General features: G+C 37.0%; 1 protein-coding gene across 5 annotated transcripts in view; it reads left to right on the plus strand.

Moving 5' to 3' along the window:
• TRHDE (thyrotropin releasing hormone degrading enzyme) overlaps positions 1-20,958 on the plus strand; it is a 454,936-nt gene that overhangs the window by 337,878 nt on the left and 96,100 nt on the right. For 4 of the 5 annotated variants that reach the window (XM_086398684.1, XM_086398686.1, XM_086398685.1 and 1 more), the window contains exons 8-9: positions 14,628-14,693; positions 15,325-15,512. In XM_086398684.1, the coding sequence (XP_086254810.1) occupies positions 14,628-14,693; positions 15,325-15,512 (254 nt within the window). Of the gene's footprint in view, positions 1-7,731; positions 8,012-14,627; positions 14,694-15,324; positions 15,513-20,958 lie in introns of those variants that run through there. The other variant, XM_086398689.1, reaches the window with a different exon arrangement.

Raw genomic sequence — 20,958 nt, forward strand, 5'->3', positions numbered from 1 at the left:
CCCACCAGGCTTTTCTGTCAATGGAATTCTCCAGGAAAGAATACTGGAGTGGATTGTCATTCATTTCTCCAGCAGATCTTCCCAACCCAGGTATTGAACCTGGGTGTCCTGCTTTGCAGGCAGATTCTTTACCATCTGAGCCACCAGGGAAGCCCTATCTTCATTTTAACTAATAGGGTTCATACTGTAAAATGATGTTTTTGATAACTTTATTTAAAATACATTTGTGAAACGATTTGACATATTAGACTGATGTATGACATATATATATGTGTGTGTGTGTATATATATGTGTATATATATATATGTTGGTCTATGTAAATATGTAAATATGCACATACTGGGATATGTATACCTATCTACAAACACTCTCTCCTTGTAAACATTACCATTTGGTTATATTACTAGTTCAGAGGTACAACAAACTTGCCTTAGAGGCATTTTCCTCTAACCTAATTAGCTCTTGCATTAGCAGTTTTCTTTCGTTTCCTTTTTTATTTTTTCTCTTATATTATGTTCTATTTTCAGAATGTTCATGTAATAGCCTAGAACTATATATTTGGCAATATTAAAAGCTTTGATGCTAAAAAAAAACCCTATCAGGTTGGGAAGATTTTTTTTAACTCCTATTTTAATAATTGCTAGATGATTCTAGTACATAGTTTAGTAGTAGTAATATGGCATAGATGTACATAATAATTTTAGTTATTTTTTCCTAGTTGACAAGCATTTACATTGCTTTCCAATACTGGTAAAATAAATAACACTGAAATAATTTTAAATTATAGATTTACCAATTGTATTTTGATTTTCTTTTAATCTATATTTTTGGAAACATATTACCAATTTTTTCTTCTCAGATATATAATTTAGAAAGAAAGTTTGAAAGTTCTATTTTTATAATACACTAAGCAGACAACATTGTGTCTTATTTTCAAAATAAATTTCTCACCAATTTAATAAGTAAAAAATTGCTATTTCAGTGTATGTATTTTTATCACAAATGAGATTGAGAACTTTTCATATGTATTCTCTTGTCTTTCACTGTTACCACTTACTTTTATATGACATATTTATCCATGTGTCTATCTGTTTAAAAAATTAGTTTTCCTTTTTTAAAGTTAAAACTATTCATAAATAGTTATAGAAATAATGAACTGTAATATACGAATTCTTTTTCCCTTTGATATTTAAATGTCAAAATTAAGTTGTGAAAAGCCGTATGTTAAAAATAAGTGGCTTAAGAGTGCTATAAAAACCTATCCTAAGTTATGTGTTTGGAACCTATCTTACTTATCAAACTTACCAAAAGTTATGTGTTTGGAACCTATCTTACTTATCAAACTTATCAAAATTCCATGTTGATCTACCTCTATATTTCTGTCTATGGAAGAGAAGGCTCTGTGTTAGTATGTCACACAAAGAAATGGGGATTTCCGTGTGTCATCCTGCATCTTACTCCTTTTGCAATCAGTCTCTTGTATTCACTTTTTCACTTCTGCTCAAAGTCTGTCTCTATGACTATGTTACAGATCATTTCCCGCTTAAGAGTAGTAACTCATTTTAGTGTCAAGAACTTTCCTTTGTGCTAATAAACCAAACTGTGATTTCTCTTCCTGCCTCTCTTTATATCCACGTAGTTCACCCATCAGATATGTGCAGTCACTCTTTTATTCCACACATACTGCATGGTCACACAATGTCAGACACCATGATATGTACCAAGTATTTAAATATTCAGGGTATGCTACACACAACAGATATGCCCCCTGATCTCATGAATCATATTTTTGGACAAGATTGATGCTAAAAAGGAAAAAGGCAAATACAGATATGTTTCCTAAGTGTGATAAATACTAGGTAGGAAAAAAATAGGATGTGGTGACAGAACATATAAGATGGATGGGTCAGGCAACTTTAGACTGAGTGTTTAGAAAATCCTTCTTGAGAAGAAGGCATGTGTCCTGAGGTCTGAAGGATGAGAAAAGGGGTTGGGGGAGATCATTCTGGGAAGATGGAAGGGCTTGCACGAAGGGCTGAGGGAGGAACTCAGTGTGTTCAAGGAAAAGAAAGGAGCTAGTGTAGATGAACAGAGTTAGTCAGGGCAAGAGATAGAGCAGGAGCTAATTATGCAGTGCCAAAGTGCACTGTGCTTAAGAAGGTTGGGTTTTATTCTGACTGCAGTGGGAGGTGATTCACCAATTTTAAAACTGGGATGCAACCTGGTTCTATTTATACTTAAAATAATTATTTGGCTAATTATAGTAATACATTTGGACTGGGGCAATCAGTATACTGGTAGGGGAATCAGGTAATAAAAATTAGGAAGATGGTTTAATATCTGGGTGAGAGATGGCAAAGGCTTAAAGAGTGACTAGATATATAGAGACATAGATTCAGTGTTTTTTGACGGTAGGATGAAATGAACCTAGGGATAGATTGGCTGAAGAGTGTGGTAGGAGAGATCCACAAGAGTGTGGTATGAGAGGAGGAAAAGGCACCTAAGAATGATTCTGAAGTTTCTGGGTTGGAAGGCTGAAACTTGGTCCTGAAGCGCTACATTGTTGGAGGTGGAAGGAAGAGAAGGTGCTAGTAAAAGAGGCTGTTTCAAGGTAAGTGTCAGTTGCTCAGTCATGTTCGACTCTTTGCGACCCCATGGACTGTAGCCCCCCGCTAGGATCCTCTGTCCATGGGATTTTCCAGGCAAGGATACTGGAGTGTGTTGCCATGCCTTCTCCAGGGGATCTTCCCGACCCAGGGATCGAACCCAGGTCTCCTGCATCGCAGGCAGATTCTTCACCATCTGAGTCACCGGTAGGAAGAATAAAGAGGCAGGCAGAATGCCAGTGATATGCTGTCACTCATGTCAAGAAAAAAAGCATATTTCAAGAATAAGAAAGTGACCAAGGAGGTTAAATGCAGCTGAGAGGTGGAATAAAATAAAGACTAAAAAGTGTTCCTTTTGGCAGTTTGCATATTTAATGACTTTAGTGGACTGTGTTAAAGGGTGGTAGGGGTGGGAAATGTCTAAGAAGAGACAGTGTATTTGGGATAAAATTTTTTAAATTTGCCAAGGAAGGAGATCAGAAAAACAGAGGAGGTAGTTAGAGGGCAAAGGAAAGTTTTTTTTTTTTTTTAATTTTATTTTATTTTTAAACTTTACATAATTGTATTAGTTTTGCCAAATATCAAAATGAATCTGCCACAGGTATATATGTGTTCCCCATCCTGAACCCTCCTCCCTCCTCCCTCCCCATACCATCCCTCTGGGTTGTCCCAGTGCACTAGCCCCAAGCATCCAGTATTGTGCATCGAACCTGGACTGGCATCTCGTTTCATACATGATATTTTACATGTTTCAATGCCATTCTCCCAAATCTTCCCACCCTCTCCCTCTCCCACAGAGTCTATAAGACTGTTCTATACATCAGTGTCTCTTTTGCTGTCTCGTACACAGGGCTATTATTACCATCTTTCTAAATTCCATATATATGCGTTAGTATACTGTATTGGTGTTTTTCCTTCTGGCTTACTTCACTCTGTATAATAGGCTCCAGTTTTATCCACCTCATTAGAACTGATTCAAATGTATTCTTTTTAATGGCTGAGTAATACTCCATTGTTTTTTTGTTTTAAAAATGGGAGACAGGTGTGCTAGTTTTAGGCTGGTAGAGAAGGAGTCAGGACAGAAGTTGATAGCACTGGAGAAGAAAAAGATAACAGGGGCTTTGGTTATTGAGACAGTACAAAGGCAGGTCTTCTGTAAGAGAGACACTTCCAGGACATTTGGAGATTTGGAAATCAGAAAATAAGGGAGTTGATTTTCTGATGAATTCTATTTGTTTATTTATGTCACACCATGAGGCTTGTGGAACTTTAGTTCCATAACCGGGGGTCAAACCCAGCCCACAGCAGTGAAAGCATCGAGTCCTAACGACTGGACCACCAAGGAATCCCAAAATCTGTGTTTTAGTGTTCTGTGAGGCAAGTCACTAGCTGAAAGGGAGGTCATGCTGCGTGGTAGCGAGGTCTGAAGACTGAGAACTGGGATGCATAGGCAGTCACGGCTGCCTGGTAGTCCTGAGTGCCTATTTGAGTTTGGCGATTATGAATTTATAATAATACTCAGCTGCTCAAATTGCATCATTTTTCTCCTGTGATGTTAAGCTATACTTGTGCAAGTTTTTAAGAAGCAAATACTTGAGTTTGTCCAGGGTTGTTGCCAGCTAGTCTAATTGCAAAACAGAGCTGCAAAGGAGATGAGGCTATCTGCTAGAAACTGATTCAGATACAACTATAACAGAAGCTGAATAACCAGGGAGACAAAACCAGGAAGGATCTGAGAGGTAACTCTCTATCTAGGTAACAGTGTCAACAGTATTATTTATATAATATAATATATCGTTCATATCAGTATATGTGATTTTAACATTTAATAAAAGGCATCCCCATGCTTCTGAGCCTACAGGAAATTTAATCCGTCCTTAGGGAATTGCCCTTAGTCACTCCCACTAATAGGAGGATGTTCTAGGGAGCTTTGTCAGTCCAGAACACATGGTGAAGAGCCCTGTGTTCACATCCACCCTGACAAGCAGTCGTGGAAGTTTCAGGGAAGAGTTGAGACAGTGTTATTGCTTGAGTGTTTGGTATGAATCTTGTTCAAGCCTTGCCTTTCTGGTGCCCTGCAGGTTAGTGTCCTTGGCACTTTGCTGCTCACCTAGGTGTGGCTGTTTCGTGCTGAGGAGCTAACTAGTGACTGCCCCGCCCTCTCATCAGTGGTCTCGGCACCTCAGAAGACCTCTGTGAAAAGCAGACTTTTAGAGTCCAGGCCTCTTTCTTTCCTCAGACTGGGGTACGGGAGGTTTCTAAGCTTTTCTCACATATAAAGAAACCTTGATCTCAATCTTTTTCTTGCAGTTTTACTTTTTTCAAACTAAAAATAAGATTCCTCTGAGCACTTTCCTCTTACAGGTTAGTCCATTTAATTTCCCTACCTTGGTTCTCTAGAACATTTTGACTTCTCTTGGAGACAAGGTTGAAGAAGATGTTGACTCTAGACTATTTTTCCCCTTGAGCTTGATCTTAAAATAACTAGTTTCTCAGCTTCTTTGGGTGGCAGACTTTTTTTTTTCCCCTAAGTGCTTTACTTGTTTTATTTCATTTTCTATGCACACTGTTCTCAAGTAAGTACTATATTATCTACTTTTCCCAGTTGAAGAAATTAAGGCTTAGAGAAATTAGATATCTTACCCAAGATCACACGGCTGTTAAAGATTGGCTTGAATTCTTAGTTTTCCTGAATATGCACATCATAATCTCTTTCTCAATTGAGTTTCATTTTCTTCTCAGTGACTCACCAGCGCTGAGTAAGAAAACTCCATATACATGGCTTGCAGTCAGTGGGCATCTTGATTTACAAAAGGCAGTGTATTTTTACCAGCCAGGATATATTGTATCTATTGTGTGAGCTTGCTGTGGTCAAAACCCTTTACCCGGGCCTTTGAAAAAAGGAATTCACAAACTTCAGTTTTACCTAGATTCACTTTATGTCTCAGTAATACTTCAAGCTAGCAGTAGAAGCGAGAGGGGGGGATATTTGAGTACCCAGAATACCCGTATAGACTTACATTCACACTACTTTGCTGACGGGTGTAAGACCCTGTCAGGTTGTTCTGGAATGGGAGTACAAATTCAGCAGCGGCAATATTGCCTCTCTGGTGATGTTCCTGCGTGTTGGGGCATGAATGGTATGGTCTAAAATTGCTAAATAAGAGATATGTGAAAACAGAACTGAATTGAGAACATGCCACTGTCTATAATTTAAGACAAACAAACAAAACATCTTTCATGGGCTAGCAGGTTGTTTTGATGTAAAATTTTCTGGCATATTCACAACTTTAAGAAAGAATACTGATGTTTACAAAATTTATACTCATTAGGTGGCATAAGGGATTTTTAAAAGAGTAAAATGCCTTTTTGTTCCTACAGAAATATGAGTACTTCTGTAACTAAGCAACTTCTGAAAGTTAATTTAAGTTAAGCACACATTTAAAAAATCAAACTGGTCTGCAAACAATGATATAACTGACTTTTCAACTATTATTGCTCTAGCTGTTCAAACAACATTCCTTCTGAAATTCCGTTTCTTTTTCATTGTATCTTGTAGTCAGAAACTGCTGTACCTCAAAATGTTTGATAATGGTTTCTATTTTTACTGAGTTTCCTCTTGGAAACTGTTGTAATTTAATAACAAACATTTCATAATTATTTATACCTTTCTATCGTGTTCTTATTTAATAGAATTAAAATACAAGCATGCTGTTATTTTCCATAATGCCTTTTCAATACTTTGCTACTCACTTTTACTTAATTTCATAATGTCCAGCCAGTCTTCATGTATTAACCCAACTATTATTTTGAGCTGCAGCCGAGCTTTCTTGTGATTCAGTTGGTCATCTGTCACTGTTTCAGTCTCTTATTTCTGTTTCTCAAGGTCAGGGAATGTAGAAGCGTCCTCTGAAATGCATGGCCCGACTTCAAATGGTTTTTTTAAAAATAATTTATTTTTTACTGAAGGATAATTGCTTTACAGAATTTTGTTGTTTTCTGTCAAACCTCAACATGAATCAGCTGTAGGTATACATATATGTCCTCCCTGTTGACCCTCCCTCTCATCTCCCACCCCATCCCACCCCTCTAGGTTGATACAGAGCCCCTGTTTGAGTTTCCTGAGCCATACAGCAAATTCCTGTTGGCTATCTATTTTACGTATAGTAATGTAAGTTTCCATGTTACTCTTTGCATACATCTCACCCTCTCCTCCCCTCTCCCCATGTCCGTAAGTCTATCCTCTATGTCTGTTTCTCCATTGCTGCTCTGTAGATAAATTCTTCAATACCATTTTTCTAGATTCCATTTATATGCATTAGATTATGATATTTATCTTTCTCTTTCTGACTTACTTCACTCTGAATATTAGGTTCTAGGATCATCCACCTCATTAGAACGGACTCAAATGCACTCCTTTTTGTGGCTGAATAATATTCCATTGTGTATATATACCACAACTTCTTTATCCATTCATCTGTTGATAGGCATCTAGGTTGCTTCCATGTTTCAGCTATTGTGAATAATGCTGCAATGAACAATGGAATACATGTTTCTCTTTCAATTTTGGTTTCCTCAGGGTATATGCCTAGGAGTGGGATTAATGGGTCATATGGTGGTTTTATTCTTAGTTTTTAAAGGGATCTCCATATGGTCTTCCATAGTGGCTGTATCAATTTATATTCCCACCAACAATACAAGGGCATTCCCTTTTCTCCACACCCCCTCCAGCATTTATTGTTTGTAGACTTTTCAATGATGGACATTCTGACTAGTGTGAGGTGATATCGCATTGTGGTTTTGATTTGCATTTCTCTAATAATGAGTGATGTTGAGCATCTTTTCACGTGTTTGTCAGCCATCTGTATGTCTTCTTTGGAGAAATGTCTGTTTAGGTCTTTTCCTCACTTTCTGATTGGGTTGTTTGTTTTTCTGGTATTGAGTTGTATGAGCTGCTTGTATATTTTGGAAATTAATCCTTTGTCAGTTGTTTCATTTGCTATTATTTTCTCCCATTCTGAGGGTTGTCTTTTCACCTTGCTTATAGTTTCCTTTGCTGTGAAACAGCTTTTCAGTTTAATCAGGTCCTGCTTGCTTATTTTGCTTTTATTTTCATTACTCTAGGAGGTGGATCATAGAGGATCTTGCTTTGATTTATGTCATTGAGTGTCCAGAGAAAGGCTTTGACAAAATTCGCACCCATTTATGATTAAAACTCTTCAGAAAATGGGCATAGAAGGAACTTACCTCAACATAGTAAAGGCCATATATGATAAGCCTATAGCAAACATTATTCTCAATGATGAAAAACTGAATGCATTCTGCCTAAGATCAGGAACAAGACAAGGGTGTCTACTTTCAGCGCTATTATTCAAGATAGTTCTGGAAGTCCTGGCTACAACAATCAGAGAAGAAAAAGAAATAAAAGGAATCCAGATTGGAAAAGAAGAAGTAAAGCTCTCAGTGTTTGCAGATGACAGTTTCGATCCCTGGGTCAGGAAGATCCCCTGAATAAGGAAATGGCAACCCACTCCAGTATTCTTATGTGGAGAATTCCATGGACAGTATAGTTCAGTATAGTATGGGGTTGCAAAGAGTTGGACATGACTTAGTGACCAACACTTCAGGCCAGTCGTTGGACTCACTGGGAAGGCTGGAGAATCAGGCTTACAAAACAGATCATCGTAACTAAGAAAGCATCACAGGGGCTTCCCAGGTGGCACTAGTGGTAAAGCACTCAGTGCAAGAGACAGAAGAGATATGGGTTCAATCCCTCAGTTGCAAAGATTCCCCTGGAGGAGGGCATGGCGACCCACTCCAGTATTCTTGCCTGGAGAATCTCTGTGGACAGAGGAGCCGGGCAGGCTACAGTCCATGGGGTCACAAAGAGTTAGGCATGACTGAAGCAACTCAGCTCACATGCATGCAAGGAAGACTCAGAAATGAAGAAACGTAGCCACGGTCATGTCGTAAGGCTGGTTGGTGCAGTTGCTGCCATTAGCATAGCTGTTCCTGGGCCCTCAGTGTCACCGTCACAGGCAATGTGATTGCAACTCTTCCTGCTCCTGTGCTTTGACCCTGTAGGAGTCACTGCCCTGGGATGAAGTGTCCACTTGTGTCCATGCTTTAGCTGCCAGGGAGAGTGGAGAGGAGAGAATTTCATCCCTTCCATTTCTAAGCGAGAGAGCCCTCACTTCCCTGTAAGATTACGTGATGAGTTATTACCCTCATATAAAAGTGGTATTTTAAATGCTGGAAAGACAGAGGAATGACAAATGCCCATTACAAATATTTTGAGCTACAATTATTCTTAACAGAAAGGAACAATATTTCAAACCTTTGCTTTAAACTTCCTGACACATAGAAAAACCAATGCCCAATTTACCTGGCATTGCCCAGATGGTTCTTACAAGTAGATGGGGTCCTGCCTCCCAACGTCACTGAGGCCCATACTTGCATCCTTTGTCTCACTGGAGAAAACACGGTTGGTGGCCTACCCATAAGCTAGTCTCCTTTTCCTTCTTATCAAGCATGTTTTGATTTTGTTTGGGCTCTCATCCATGTCTATATAATCATTTACTTCACAGGACAGGGTCCTGACCTGTGCAATTTCCCCCAAATGTTTCACTAACTGATTTTGGCTACAGCACATAATACAATTCTGTTAAATGGGAAACATGGGGTGTTTGATGTAGGATTTGAGGGAGAGTTTTCCTGATTTTTTAAAGAATATATTTATTTGTTTTTGTTTATTTATTTATTTGGGTGCACTGGGTCTTGGTCGCGACATGTGGGATCTAGTTCCCTGACCAGGAGTTGAACCTCTGACCCCCTGCAGTCAGAGCTTGGAATCTTAGCCCCTGGACCACCAGGGAAGTCCGGAGACTTTTCCTAATTTTTAAAGAGAGATCCCTAGGAAGAAAGTCCTTATTTCCTCTGTGCAGTGTTCCATCTGAGTATGTTGACTGGGATTGCTTCAGCAATCTAACCCCAAACCTGAAGATGAAGCCAAACTTAGGTAAATGTGGAGCCTAAAGAATTCCACTGGAAAAGAGCTGTAGCACTATCTCATCTTCTTATAGTTGGAAAAAATAAATCTTGTTATTGAAAAAAAAGTCATTCCAGGCTGGATTTTTTGTTACTTGCAGCTAAACGTCTTTGAATTTTGTCAAACTCTCCCTCCATGTCATAAAGAATACACCCTATATATGTTTGATCCTCTGTTTCAGCATGCTGAAGGGCCTATTAATAGGAGAGTAAGTATTCCATAATTATTTCTATGTAAATCTTAAAAGATAATAATGCTTTACTTCTTCAGTGCACTTTTTACTTTTCCCTTTGTCTTTTTTAGTCCCTCTGGCTTTTATACATAAAATGTTATGAACTGTGTTACTTGTTAGCCAAGAAAGTAAAACAAAAAATGGTCTCGTATCCAATATAGTGTACACTCTTGATGACATCACAGCCAGCTGTATACATCAATGCAAGTTATATCTCTGACAAATAAGCACTGAAATAATAAATTCCTCTATAAGTGTTTAAAGATGGTGTTTGGGGGGAAATGTTTTAGGTACAAGAAATCTCTCTCTCTGCATTGTCAGCTGTCAGCAGAAAGGCATTTTGTGTAAGGAAAGTCAGAAATCTCGCAAATATATTGAACATGTACTGATACCAGGCTGGACACATATGTGCTGGCTCAATAGCAGTAAATGGTAATCGTGGGATCTCACTCTCATGGAGTTAACAGACTACGTGGGCAGCCAGACTAACTAACAAGCAGTCATGACACAGTGTGATAATTGCTGCTATATATTGAAATGTGAGAATATGAGGGGTACTTAACTCAGAATTAGGAAGAGAGTGGGAATGCAAAAGAAAGGATTCCAGAGGAAACAAAAGTAAGTTTGAGTCCTGGAGATTGAATTGAATTCAAATGGGCAAAGGAGAAAAGAGTACGTAGAGAACTGCATGTGTAGGGAGCTAGACAAGGGGGAAAGTAGTCAGTAGGCACCTGCTTCAAGAAAGCTGCAAATAACTTAATTGAGGCAGGGAGGCAACAATGTAGTGGGTGGGATTGGAGCAGTACAGAGAGACCAGACCATGAGGGACACCTTTAAGTTACACTGAAGTGTGTTTGAATGACATTCTGAATACAGCAGGGATTCATGTATGTATTTGATGAAAAGTAGTTATGCATGGCTGAGTGATTTGATTAGATTTTAGAGGGAGAAAACAGAAATAATAGCAGTAGTCAGTATATCTGGACAAAATAGTGTAGAGTCATTGTGAAACAGGCGAAAGGAACGGGGAGTATTGGGAGAATGTTTTATCATTATCTGAATGTAGTGGGGAGGGGAAGAGAGCCATCTTGTTTGATTTCTGGTTGCAGTGGATGGAGGGTTATTCCTGGGGAAGTGCTCCCAAAAGGAGCTGATGCGGGGGAGGATGATGAGTTCAGCTTTGAACAAAACTCTTAGTCACCTGTGTGTCATCTCACAGATACTAGATTTGGGTCAGAAGTTGTATAGACAGGTATAGGATTTGGACATGGGCTGGAGTCTCTCAGTTCTGGTGTTTGGATTTATTGAGTGATAATATTAACACCTAACTCATAAATGTTGTCATGGGATTTAATGAAAAAATATAAAGCAACTTACACAGCTAAAAGGGAGACAAATATTATTGTTCTCATGTACTATGTTCTTTATTACCGTTAATGATGCCTTTTTTTTTTGTTACTCTGTTTTCCAACCTGTAGCTGGAAATGATTAAAAAGATTATAGCAGCTACTGTCTATTGAATAGACATTACTGTATTAGGCACTCTTCACTTTTAAAGATTGTATCGATATTAAATCATTTAATCCTCAGAAAACCTCTATGTAGCAGTTACTTTTATTATCCTTATTTTTATGGGTATGAAGATAGTCACAAAGAAGTTAAGTGACTTGCCAAGGATCATTTAACTAGGAAGCATTGGAGGATGGATTTGAACAGTCAGACTTCCATTCCTGCACTTTATGTATCAGACTATACTTGTGCTTAACATGCTTTTAACTTTTAATCAGTTTATATTGTTAGTTATATTCCTTTAGAATATGATGGCCATCTTTGTTTCATTCTTTTCAACAGCTCTACTGTTTCTGAAATACTTTGTGTAGAGAACCCACAATTCTCTTTACAGAGTTAATATTAAATCATTTTTCTGCTTTGTATTGTAATGTCAAATTGATTGACTTTCATACACATAATATAATAAAAGTTTTCATTTCTGGTTCACAACTCCAGCCATCTCCATATTCATTGGCTTGTAGTTTTGAAAGGAGCTTAAAGTCTTATTCAAACTCATATCAAATGTTTCATTCATCTTGTCAAGTGGTTCTTGCACCAGGACTTGCCCGCCTTCAGTCACAGAACCCTCCTTCCACAGGTTGTCTCATTTGCAGTCCTCAGTACACCTTATCCACCACTGCTGCCCAGCTCCTGGTAGGCTGCCTGGCACAGGCAGAGTGCACCTTACATTTTGTAGAATGAACAAAGAAATAAATGATTGATCATCAAAAAAGCACACTGTTCTTTACGTTTTTCTATAATTCTACAAAGACCAAACAAAATTTCAATTCAAAATATGACTATATTTGTGCAAGAGGAAGGCTACAATAACTGAGGAAACATTTGGGTTTTATTGTAGAGAAAAGAGATGACATGCGTAGGATTCTAGAACACCCCAAAACTGAATGGGTCTGCTGGCAGGCCAAGAAGGCATGAGCTGCCTTGAATATTGAGGCAGGCAAGTTGGAACGCCTTGCCAAGCTTGGATAATTGCCATTTCAGCTTGCTTGAAACGTACATTTGAAGCAATTTATTCTAAATTGAGGAGTGAACCAAGAGCTCAAGTTGATTACCATTGGGCCCAGGACAACTGATCTCACGAACCATTGGATTTTTATGGTCTGCCCGTGAAGAGAAACCTGTAGTTATCTACTGGACCTTCAAGGTCTGTGTAGTATTCCTTTGTTCTCTCTTTTGGATTATTTGAGCAGCACTATCCATAAGCAGAACCCAATAATAAATAGTTCTACTTTTAATGCTTTTTCATTGGTGTTAGTATTAGTCGCTCCATGTCCAACTCTTTGCAACCCCATGAACTGTAGCCCTCCACGCTTCTCTGTCTATGAGATTTTCCTGGCAAGAATACTGGAATGGATTGCCATTTCCTTCTCCAGAGGATCTTCCCGACCCAGAGATTGGACCTTGATCTCACGAATTGCAGGCATTTTCTTCACTGTTTGAGCTACAGGGAAAATACAATTTAAATTTATGTTTCATAATTCCTGTTTTTCCCCAGTTTAGTTGCTCAGTCGTGTCTGACTCTTTGCAACCCCATGGACTGTAGTCTACCGGGCTCCTCCTTCCATGGGATTTTCTGGGCAAAGGTACTGGAGTGGTTGCCATTTCCTTCTCCAATTTAGATGCTGCTGCTGCTACTGCTAAGTCGCTTCAGTTGTGTCCGACTCTGTGCGACCCCCTAGATGGCAGCCCACCAGGCTCCCCCGTCCCTGGGATTCTCCAGGCAAGAACACTGGAGTGGGTTGCCATTTCCTTCTCCAATGCATGAAAGTGAAAAAATAAAGTGAAGTTGCTCAGCCGTATCCAACTCCTAGCGACCCCATGGACTGCAGCCCACCAGGCTCCTCCATCCATGGGATTTTTCAGGCAAGAGTACTGGAGTGGGGTGCCATTGCCTTCTCCGATTTAAATGCTAAACAAGTATAAAAAATAATTCTGAAAACTAAATCTGAAATAACTGATTTAAATCCTGGTCCCTGGGATCTAAATGGAAATGCTTCATATGGCAGGTTCAAAGACAAAATTAGGATTCAGATTGGTCATTCACTTGTAATTTTTCAGTAAAGTTATTCCTAACACTTGATGGTGACGATGTATTTGTGATTGCTGAGTGTTGGGCGTTGCATCTCTACGGGTCTGATTAAGCAGGGGTTGCCATTTGCTGTGCTGTGAGTTGCCAAGAAAGCGGAATCTGTCACAGGTGCTACAATTTGTATTTCAGAAAATTTTCTTCCCCAACTTTAATTATCCCCAAAGTATTCCACTCTACATAAAGTACTGAAAGGAGTCAGCATTTTTTTTTTCAGTTTTAGTACTATGATGTAAATCAGAATTTTGCCTACTACCTACGTGTTCTAGAGATCATGAAATTTCAGATGAATGAGGGGATACTGTTTTATATCTTTCCACTTTGGATTCAGAAAAAAATAATGTCAAGAAGTCATAAATAACATTCACAGTGACATAAACCATGCTTCTTAGAAAGACATGAAACAGAAGTATATACAGTTAACTACTAGTGATGGAAAATGGAAAATGTGAAGCCCTAAGCTTTAAAATAGTATATAAACTCAGGATTGATTTTTTTATTAAATATTAATGTGTTTCAAGCTCATGAAAATAAGCATGTATCGTTTTGTACAAGGCAGCCTGTCCTTTGCAGAGAGACTAGGTAACTGGAGAGGTCATGGAGATAGTCATCACCTTTTTGGCAAAACAATCCCTCTTCGCATTTGTACATATAAGTCAGGTTTTTGGTTTCTTTTTTTCTTTTCCCATAAGACAAAATATGTTTTCAACACTTCAGCATGAAATCCTGATGAGAAAGTTTCCCCTAAATATTTCACTGCATAAGTGGTTTCTTCAAAATTGCCTGAGTTTAACTTGCTAAATTTGAGGAAGATATTTGACCCTGGAAATCCATAAGAAGTGATGACATATATGAAAATAAATTTTAAGAGATTAGTACTGTTTGATGATTTAATTAAAAATATGCTATAGTTCAATCTCTTTGGAATATTTTAAAATGAGATTCTTTTATTTTTTGGCATGTCTTTATCGTTTTAATATAGTTCCAACAATTGGAAATAATTAATTAAACTGAGAAACAAATGTGTTTACTGGAAATTACTTAGCCTTTGAATTTTAATTACTATTTTATATTCTTTGTAGGATTACTTAACTATTCATAAGTATGGCAATGCAGCCAGAAATGATCTCTGGAATACACTGTCAGAGGTAAAGTATAGGAAGCTTGAAAACCAAAGCCTCTTCCTGAATATTTGAATTGAGTTTATAAAACATTCATAACTTTTATTGACACTGATGGTTTGTTTTCACTTTTTATGTTTCCCTTTTCTTGATATGCTTTCTTGTTTTGTATTTGATGTATTATAAGGATGATGAGGTTTAAAAATTAATTCAGCTACAAATTGTTAAGATACCTTGCCTAGTTTCAAATATGATAATACTTCTGAAATCTGATTTTAATATGGTGTCAGATATTCATGTTTGAGTGAAATATTGACGGTAAAGAATTTTTTCTCTATAAATGAATAGAAGCATTTAATACTAGACACACTGGATATGTTAATGATGCTTCAAGTACTTGCTTTAACAATAAAATATGTTTTATCCTCCATTAGGTTAAAAATGTTAATATTGATAAAGCTTTCATTTCTGTTATATACACATGAAGCTTAAGCTAAGGCAAAAGGATTAATTTTACTAACACAGTATATTAGTTTCACTGATTTTAAGTGTTTTCATCCTGAAATAAGTCATAAAAGTAAACATGAAAATGGTTTAATGTTAATTATGTTTATAATTCATGTTTATAAAATTAATTTATACAATTTTAATTATAAAGGCTTTAAAAAGGAATGGAAAATACGTAAATATACAAGAAGTAATGGATCAGTGGACTCTCCAGATGGGTTATCCTGTTATCACCATCTTGGGAAATACAACAGCTGAAAATAGAATAATAATTACCCAGCAGCATTTTATTTATGATATCAGTGCTAAAACTAAAGCACATGAACCTCAAAATAACAGGTACAATTTTTTTTTACGTGAAAAAAATCCTTTTTTTTGCACTTTAACATTTTAAAAAGAATTGATAACATAATTATGAAATGTACGTGAAATATAGTTTTCATTTCTTTATTTGCATATGATGTTTTCATTTTGAGCCCTTTTTCACTTCCATTTCCAGATATTTTAACTATCAATGTGACAGCATACCAAAGTTGTTTCATTAAGAGGACAGGATTTAAATTATTACGGTCATTTAAAAAAATGTTGTTCAGTCAGTAAGTTGTGTCCGACTCTGTGAGCCCATGGACTGCAGCATGCCAGGCTTCCCTGTCCTTCATTATCTCCCGGAGTCGGCTCGAACTCATGTCCATTGAGTAGGTGATGGTATCTAATTTTACCTAATATCTAATGGTATCTAATCTAACCATCTCAGCCTTTGTTACCCCACTTCTCCTTTTGCCTTCAGTCTTTCCCAGGATGAGGGAAAAATAAAATAATGTATGATTTTTTACTTTTCCCTATAAATGTTTATTGAATTAAATTTAAGAAAGTTAAAATATTTTGAAATGAATAGTATTGAGAAAACTGAGATTTATAAAACAGACAATCCTGCTACCTGCTAAGTTGCTTCAGTCGTGTCTGACTCTGTGCGACCGCATAGACGGCAGCCCACCAGGTTCCGCAGTCCCTGGGATTCTCCAGGCAAGAACACTGGAGTGGATTGCCATTTCCTTCTCCAATGCATAAAAGTGAAAAGTGAAAGTGAAGTCGCTCAGTCGTGTCTGACTCTTCGAGACCCCATGGACTGCAGCCTACCAGGCTCCTCCATCCATGGGATTTTCCAGGCAAGAGTACTGGAGTGGGTTGCCATTGCCTTCTCTGAAAAACAGACAATAGAAACTAACAATCCAGAAAGACCTGTTAAAACCAACAGAAATATAAAACCAAGATAAATAGTGTTTGAACCAAAGGAACTCAAACTAGATCCATTTAGTCTATGTATCAAAGTCACATAGTATCAAAATATGTTCCTTTCCTTAACTTTTAGTGTTTAAAAACCACTAAATGCAACATACATAGAATTTGATTTGTTGTTATTTTAACTTTCATTTGAAATTCTGATTTCATTACTGAAAATTCAGCATATAGTGTTTATTTTCTATTTCATGTTTTCCCACTGTTTTGCATTTTATTAAAGCTGAGCCAAGGAAAGATAGTATAACTTAAATCATTGCATTTTCTTTTTTCTAAAGTATCTTTATAAGAAGTTGAGAATTGGGGACAGGGAAGGATGGAGGTTAAATTAATAAGTTAAATGAGGTGTGGACTGTAGACTGATCATGCTGTCTCCCATGTGGAATATTAAGAATTCTGATTTGATCGTGCACCAGTATCTAGATTATACAAAGCATGCATTAACTTTCTTTGTTATATCTAAATGGAACAGACATCATTCTAAGTAGGGTAGCTTCAAGACAGAGTCCACGTAGAAGTGACTGAGAAGTCATGGATGTTTTCTGCTGACTAAATTGGGAAGGCACTTAAGAAAGTATTGTAAGTTTCCTGGTTAGTAGATACACTGTCCTTCAATAAACTGCCCTTGCAATTCAACTGTTTGGACCTGTGGAATACAAGGTATATTCTGCCACATTATCAGGGTCTGATCCTGTCAACACTTCTTTACCCAGGCTGAATCACTCACAGCTGCCAAACAGTGCTTCCAGTCAACCACTGTCTGGCCCCAGGTGAAACCTGCTTATGCATCACCCTAGGCCTGCCAGGAAGTGCATAAAAAATACTTGACTGTGGCAGAGTCAGAGATTCAGGCCATGCCTTTGAAAATGATCAAGCTGACACAAGCATCACTGATGCAGAAAAACATAAAGGACATGCAAACGATAGAACACATTTTGAACAAAAATATTCTGTCAACCTATAACATGCTCCAGATGTATCAGCCACGAGTCTCATTCTCTAAAGTAAGACTTTCTTCCAGGATGTATAGGCATATATAGCATCTACAGAGCTTTGCTTTTGCTGAAGTTATAAAATCACATGGATGTTTTGAATGCTGAGAACTTGGCATAGAAAATATTGAGTGAGATAATGCATGGAATCCCATCAGCCTCAACATTTATTTTTTATCTATTTTGAAATAATAGAGTTTACAGTTGAAATTTTAGTATTCACTTTTATATAACTGATCATTTAATTCACTATAATGTTGTGGTCAATTCTATCTGCTCTTTGTAAACTTCTTAGATCTTCATTATATAATGCAAATAGTGCAGTAAAACATAGAGCTCATTTATGCCAGAAACCCCACTGAGAATATTTTCTAGGACAGCATAATCAATTCTTTGTCTTCGATTTTGTAGAGGACACTAGAATACTATAACATGCCTAGAACATTTTAAATGTACACAGTCATTAAAAGGCAGAGACATTACTTTGCCAGCAAAGGTCAGTATAGTCAAAGATATGGTTTTCCCTGTATGTATGGATGTGAGAGCTGGACCATAGAGAAGGCTGAGCACTTAAAGATTGATGCTTTTGAACTGTGGTGTTGGTTGACTCTTGAGAGTCCCTTGGACTGCAAGGAGATCAAACCAGTTCATCCTAAAGGAAATCAATCCTCAATACTCATTGGAAGGTCTGACGCTGAAGCTGAAGCTCCAGTACTTTGGAAACTGATGCGAAGAGCTGACTCATTAGAAAAGCCCTGATGTTGGGAAAGACTGAAGACAAGAGAAGAATGGGATGACAGAGGATGAGATGGTTGGATGGCATCACTAATTCAGTGGATATGAGTTTGAGCAAGCTCCAGGAGATGGTGATGGACAGGGAAGCCTGGTGTGCTGCAGTCCATGGGGTTGCAAAGAGCTGGACGCAACTGAGCGACTGAACGACAATAGTCATTTTATTTTTCATATGAGGTAGCTAGCTATGTTACAGCAGAGAAAGGAAAGATTTTTATATAATAATTACATAAAGTTAGTTGATATATGAAAGTAACATATTTGCTAGTATTTTTATATTTGGAAAGTTGTAACTTTGTGTAGCTTTTTTTTTTAATAAAGTTAATATAAAGATTCAGTAATGTCTCTCACATGTATGAAGCTTCTTGGAGTCTTGTGCTATCGAGAGTTACATTTATCTCCTTTTGTTTTGGGTCTAATGACAGCGGCCTCTGAGAACCATTTTTCATGGCATCTGCTTGAATGCTTTACTAATACTGGTACAATTAAAAAGAGAAAAAGATTTTTCACTCAAGCTAAAATAAGCAACTATTCTTTTCTACCTTAACATAATCATTAGAATAAACATTGCTTTATTATAAAAATGTGACCTACATGAAGAGAGGTATTCTCAGGGACTATTAAAGAAAAAAATTATCTGGAGAGTCTGTTGAAATGTATTGTTTTTCTTTTCTTCTTAAAATTATATGACAGAACATTCAAGTTAAATTTAAGGGTCAGGTGTACAAGCTACTTTCACACATTCTTTTTTCTAGTTTCTTTTAAAATATAACTCACTGTGTCTTGGATTTTTTTCCTTTTTTTTTCTTTTTGCAGCACACCGCACAGAGCTTTTCGCCCACAATATAGAGGGTCCCTAGCCTTTTAAGTTGTAATTACAAAGGAACATAATTGTCATTCTTTGATCTTAAAGTGAAATTGGTGGAAAGTTCAAATATATGTTGATTGGAAAGTTACAAAAAATAACTTGTAGGGTTCCCATTTCCTTCTCAGGGGATCTTCCAGACCCAGGGATCTAACTGAGGTCTCCCACCTTGCAGGCAGACTCTTTAACCTCTGAGCCACCAGGGAAGCCCCATAGTATTTACAGTATAGCAAAATGTGCTTAGTGATTTGTAATTTTTATTTTGTCTTTGTGACAATGTATAGATTTTGTTTTTGTGTCTATCAATACATGTACATACATGCATATATATACACACTCACACACAGACACATAGGCATATAGAATAGAGGCCAAAAATATTCCTAAGAAAAATATAGAGGCTATTTTAAAAGTTTTACAAAAATGTCCTGATGGTTGTGTCCTGATACCTTTTTTTTCCTTTTTGCATCTGAATATTGCTATACACTGCAGTGTTGTCATTTAGGAAAGTTTTTTGTGTGTGGAATTGTCTGTAAACAACATGCAGGTATTGATATTAATCTCTTTTTCTGCACTTTTGAGACTTTTGTGAAAACTCAAATATCAAAACCTCAATTTTTATTATTATATATAATTTCATTATTTATAAGAGTGAAGTTTAAATAAGTGTAAAATTAGAAGTATAATTATATTAGGAGCAAATAATCTTCATAAATATTTTATGACCATGCTATAAAAAGATACATTTATCCTTGAAAAGTTTTAAGCATCTTTAATATATCTTTTGCCCTTTAACTGATACTTATTTGATGTCAAAATTTAGTTGCCCCAACTCAATACAGAAGACATATACTAAAAAAATCTATTTCATAAAGTTAATCTCTATTATAGACTGATATGGTTCCTTTTATTTTACTTCAATTCAATCCCATTCAATCCATTTCAACAACAACTTATGGAATACCTTTCATTTCCAGGCTTTTGAAAGATCTTGGGTACACAAAAGTGAGTTCATAGCTTAATTGAGAATTAGATGCAGAGTTAGGTATTGTTGTCTCTTAATAATTTCAATTAAAATGATTCCATACTTTTAGAGAACAGCTATAATCTAATGATCGACATCAGTATTTTTAGAGAACAACTGTATCTGTCTTCATCTAAGTTTCTACCTCAGTTCTCTGTATATCTTCCTCACAGTAAATCCATTTAAAAATATTTCTGGCATATTCTTAGTTTCATGTTACGAGTTTTAGGATATTTGTTAAAGAGTGTATATGGGTTGTGTTTACCAACGTGTGTTCTAAATGCAATACTATTTTGCTGCTGCTGCTGCTAAGTCGCTTCAGTTGTGTCCGACTCTGTGTGACCCCATAGACGGCAGCCCACCAGGCTCCCCCGTCCCTGGGATTCTCCAGGCAAGAACACTGGAGTGGGTTGCCATTTCCCTCTCCAAAGCATGAAAGTATAGGTTGTTTATTTCCTGACCTGTCTGGAGTCCACTATAGTATAGCATCATGTCTTCCCTTAGTGGGGACTCAAAATATTTCTCTGAATAAGTATAGCATATACTTTTTAAAATTTAGAATCTTAAACATATTAACTTTTGTTGGAGATAATAGTCGATATAAAACTAGAAATTTCTCCTAGTCTTCTGTTTGGAGTTTTGTGCTACTAGTATATTGTTTATTGTGACTACGAAACATGAAATGATAAACGAATAATCACATTCAGCATGACAGATTTGGAGATGTCCCCCCCTATTAAAAGGCATATTAATTCTATTTTTAGGTGTATAGCTCTGACATGTTCCCTGAAAAATTCTCCATTAACTCTCATGGGT

The sequence above is a fragment of the Bos grunniens genome, chromosome 5 (genome assembly GCF_055505025.1).
Source record: "Bos grunniens cultivar Pamir isolate PY7600 chromosome 5, Bosgru_T2T1.0, whole genome shotgun sequence".
NCBI lineage: Eukaryota > Metazoa > Chordata > Mammalia > Artiodactyla > Bovidae > Bos > Bos grunniens.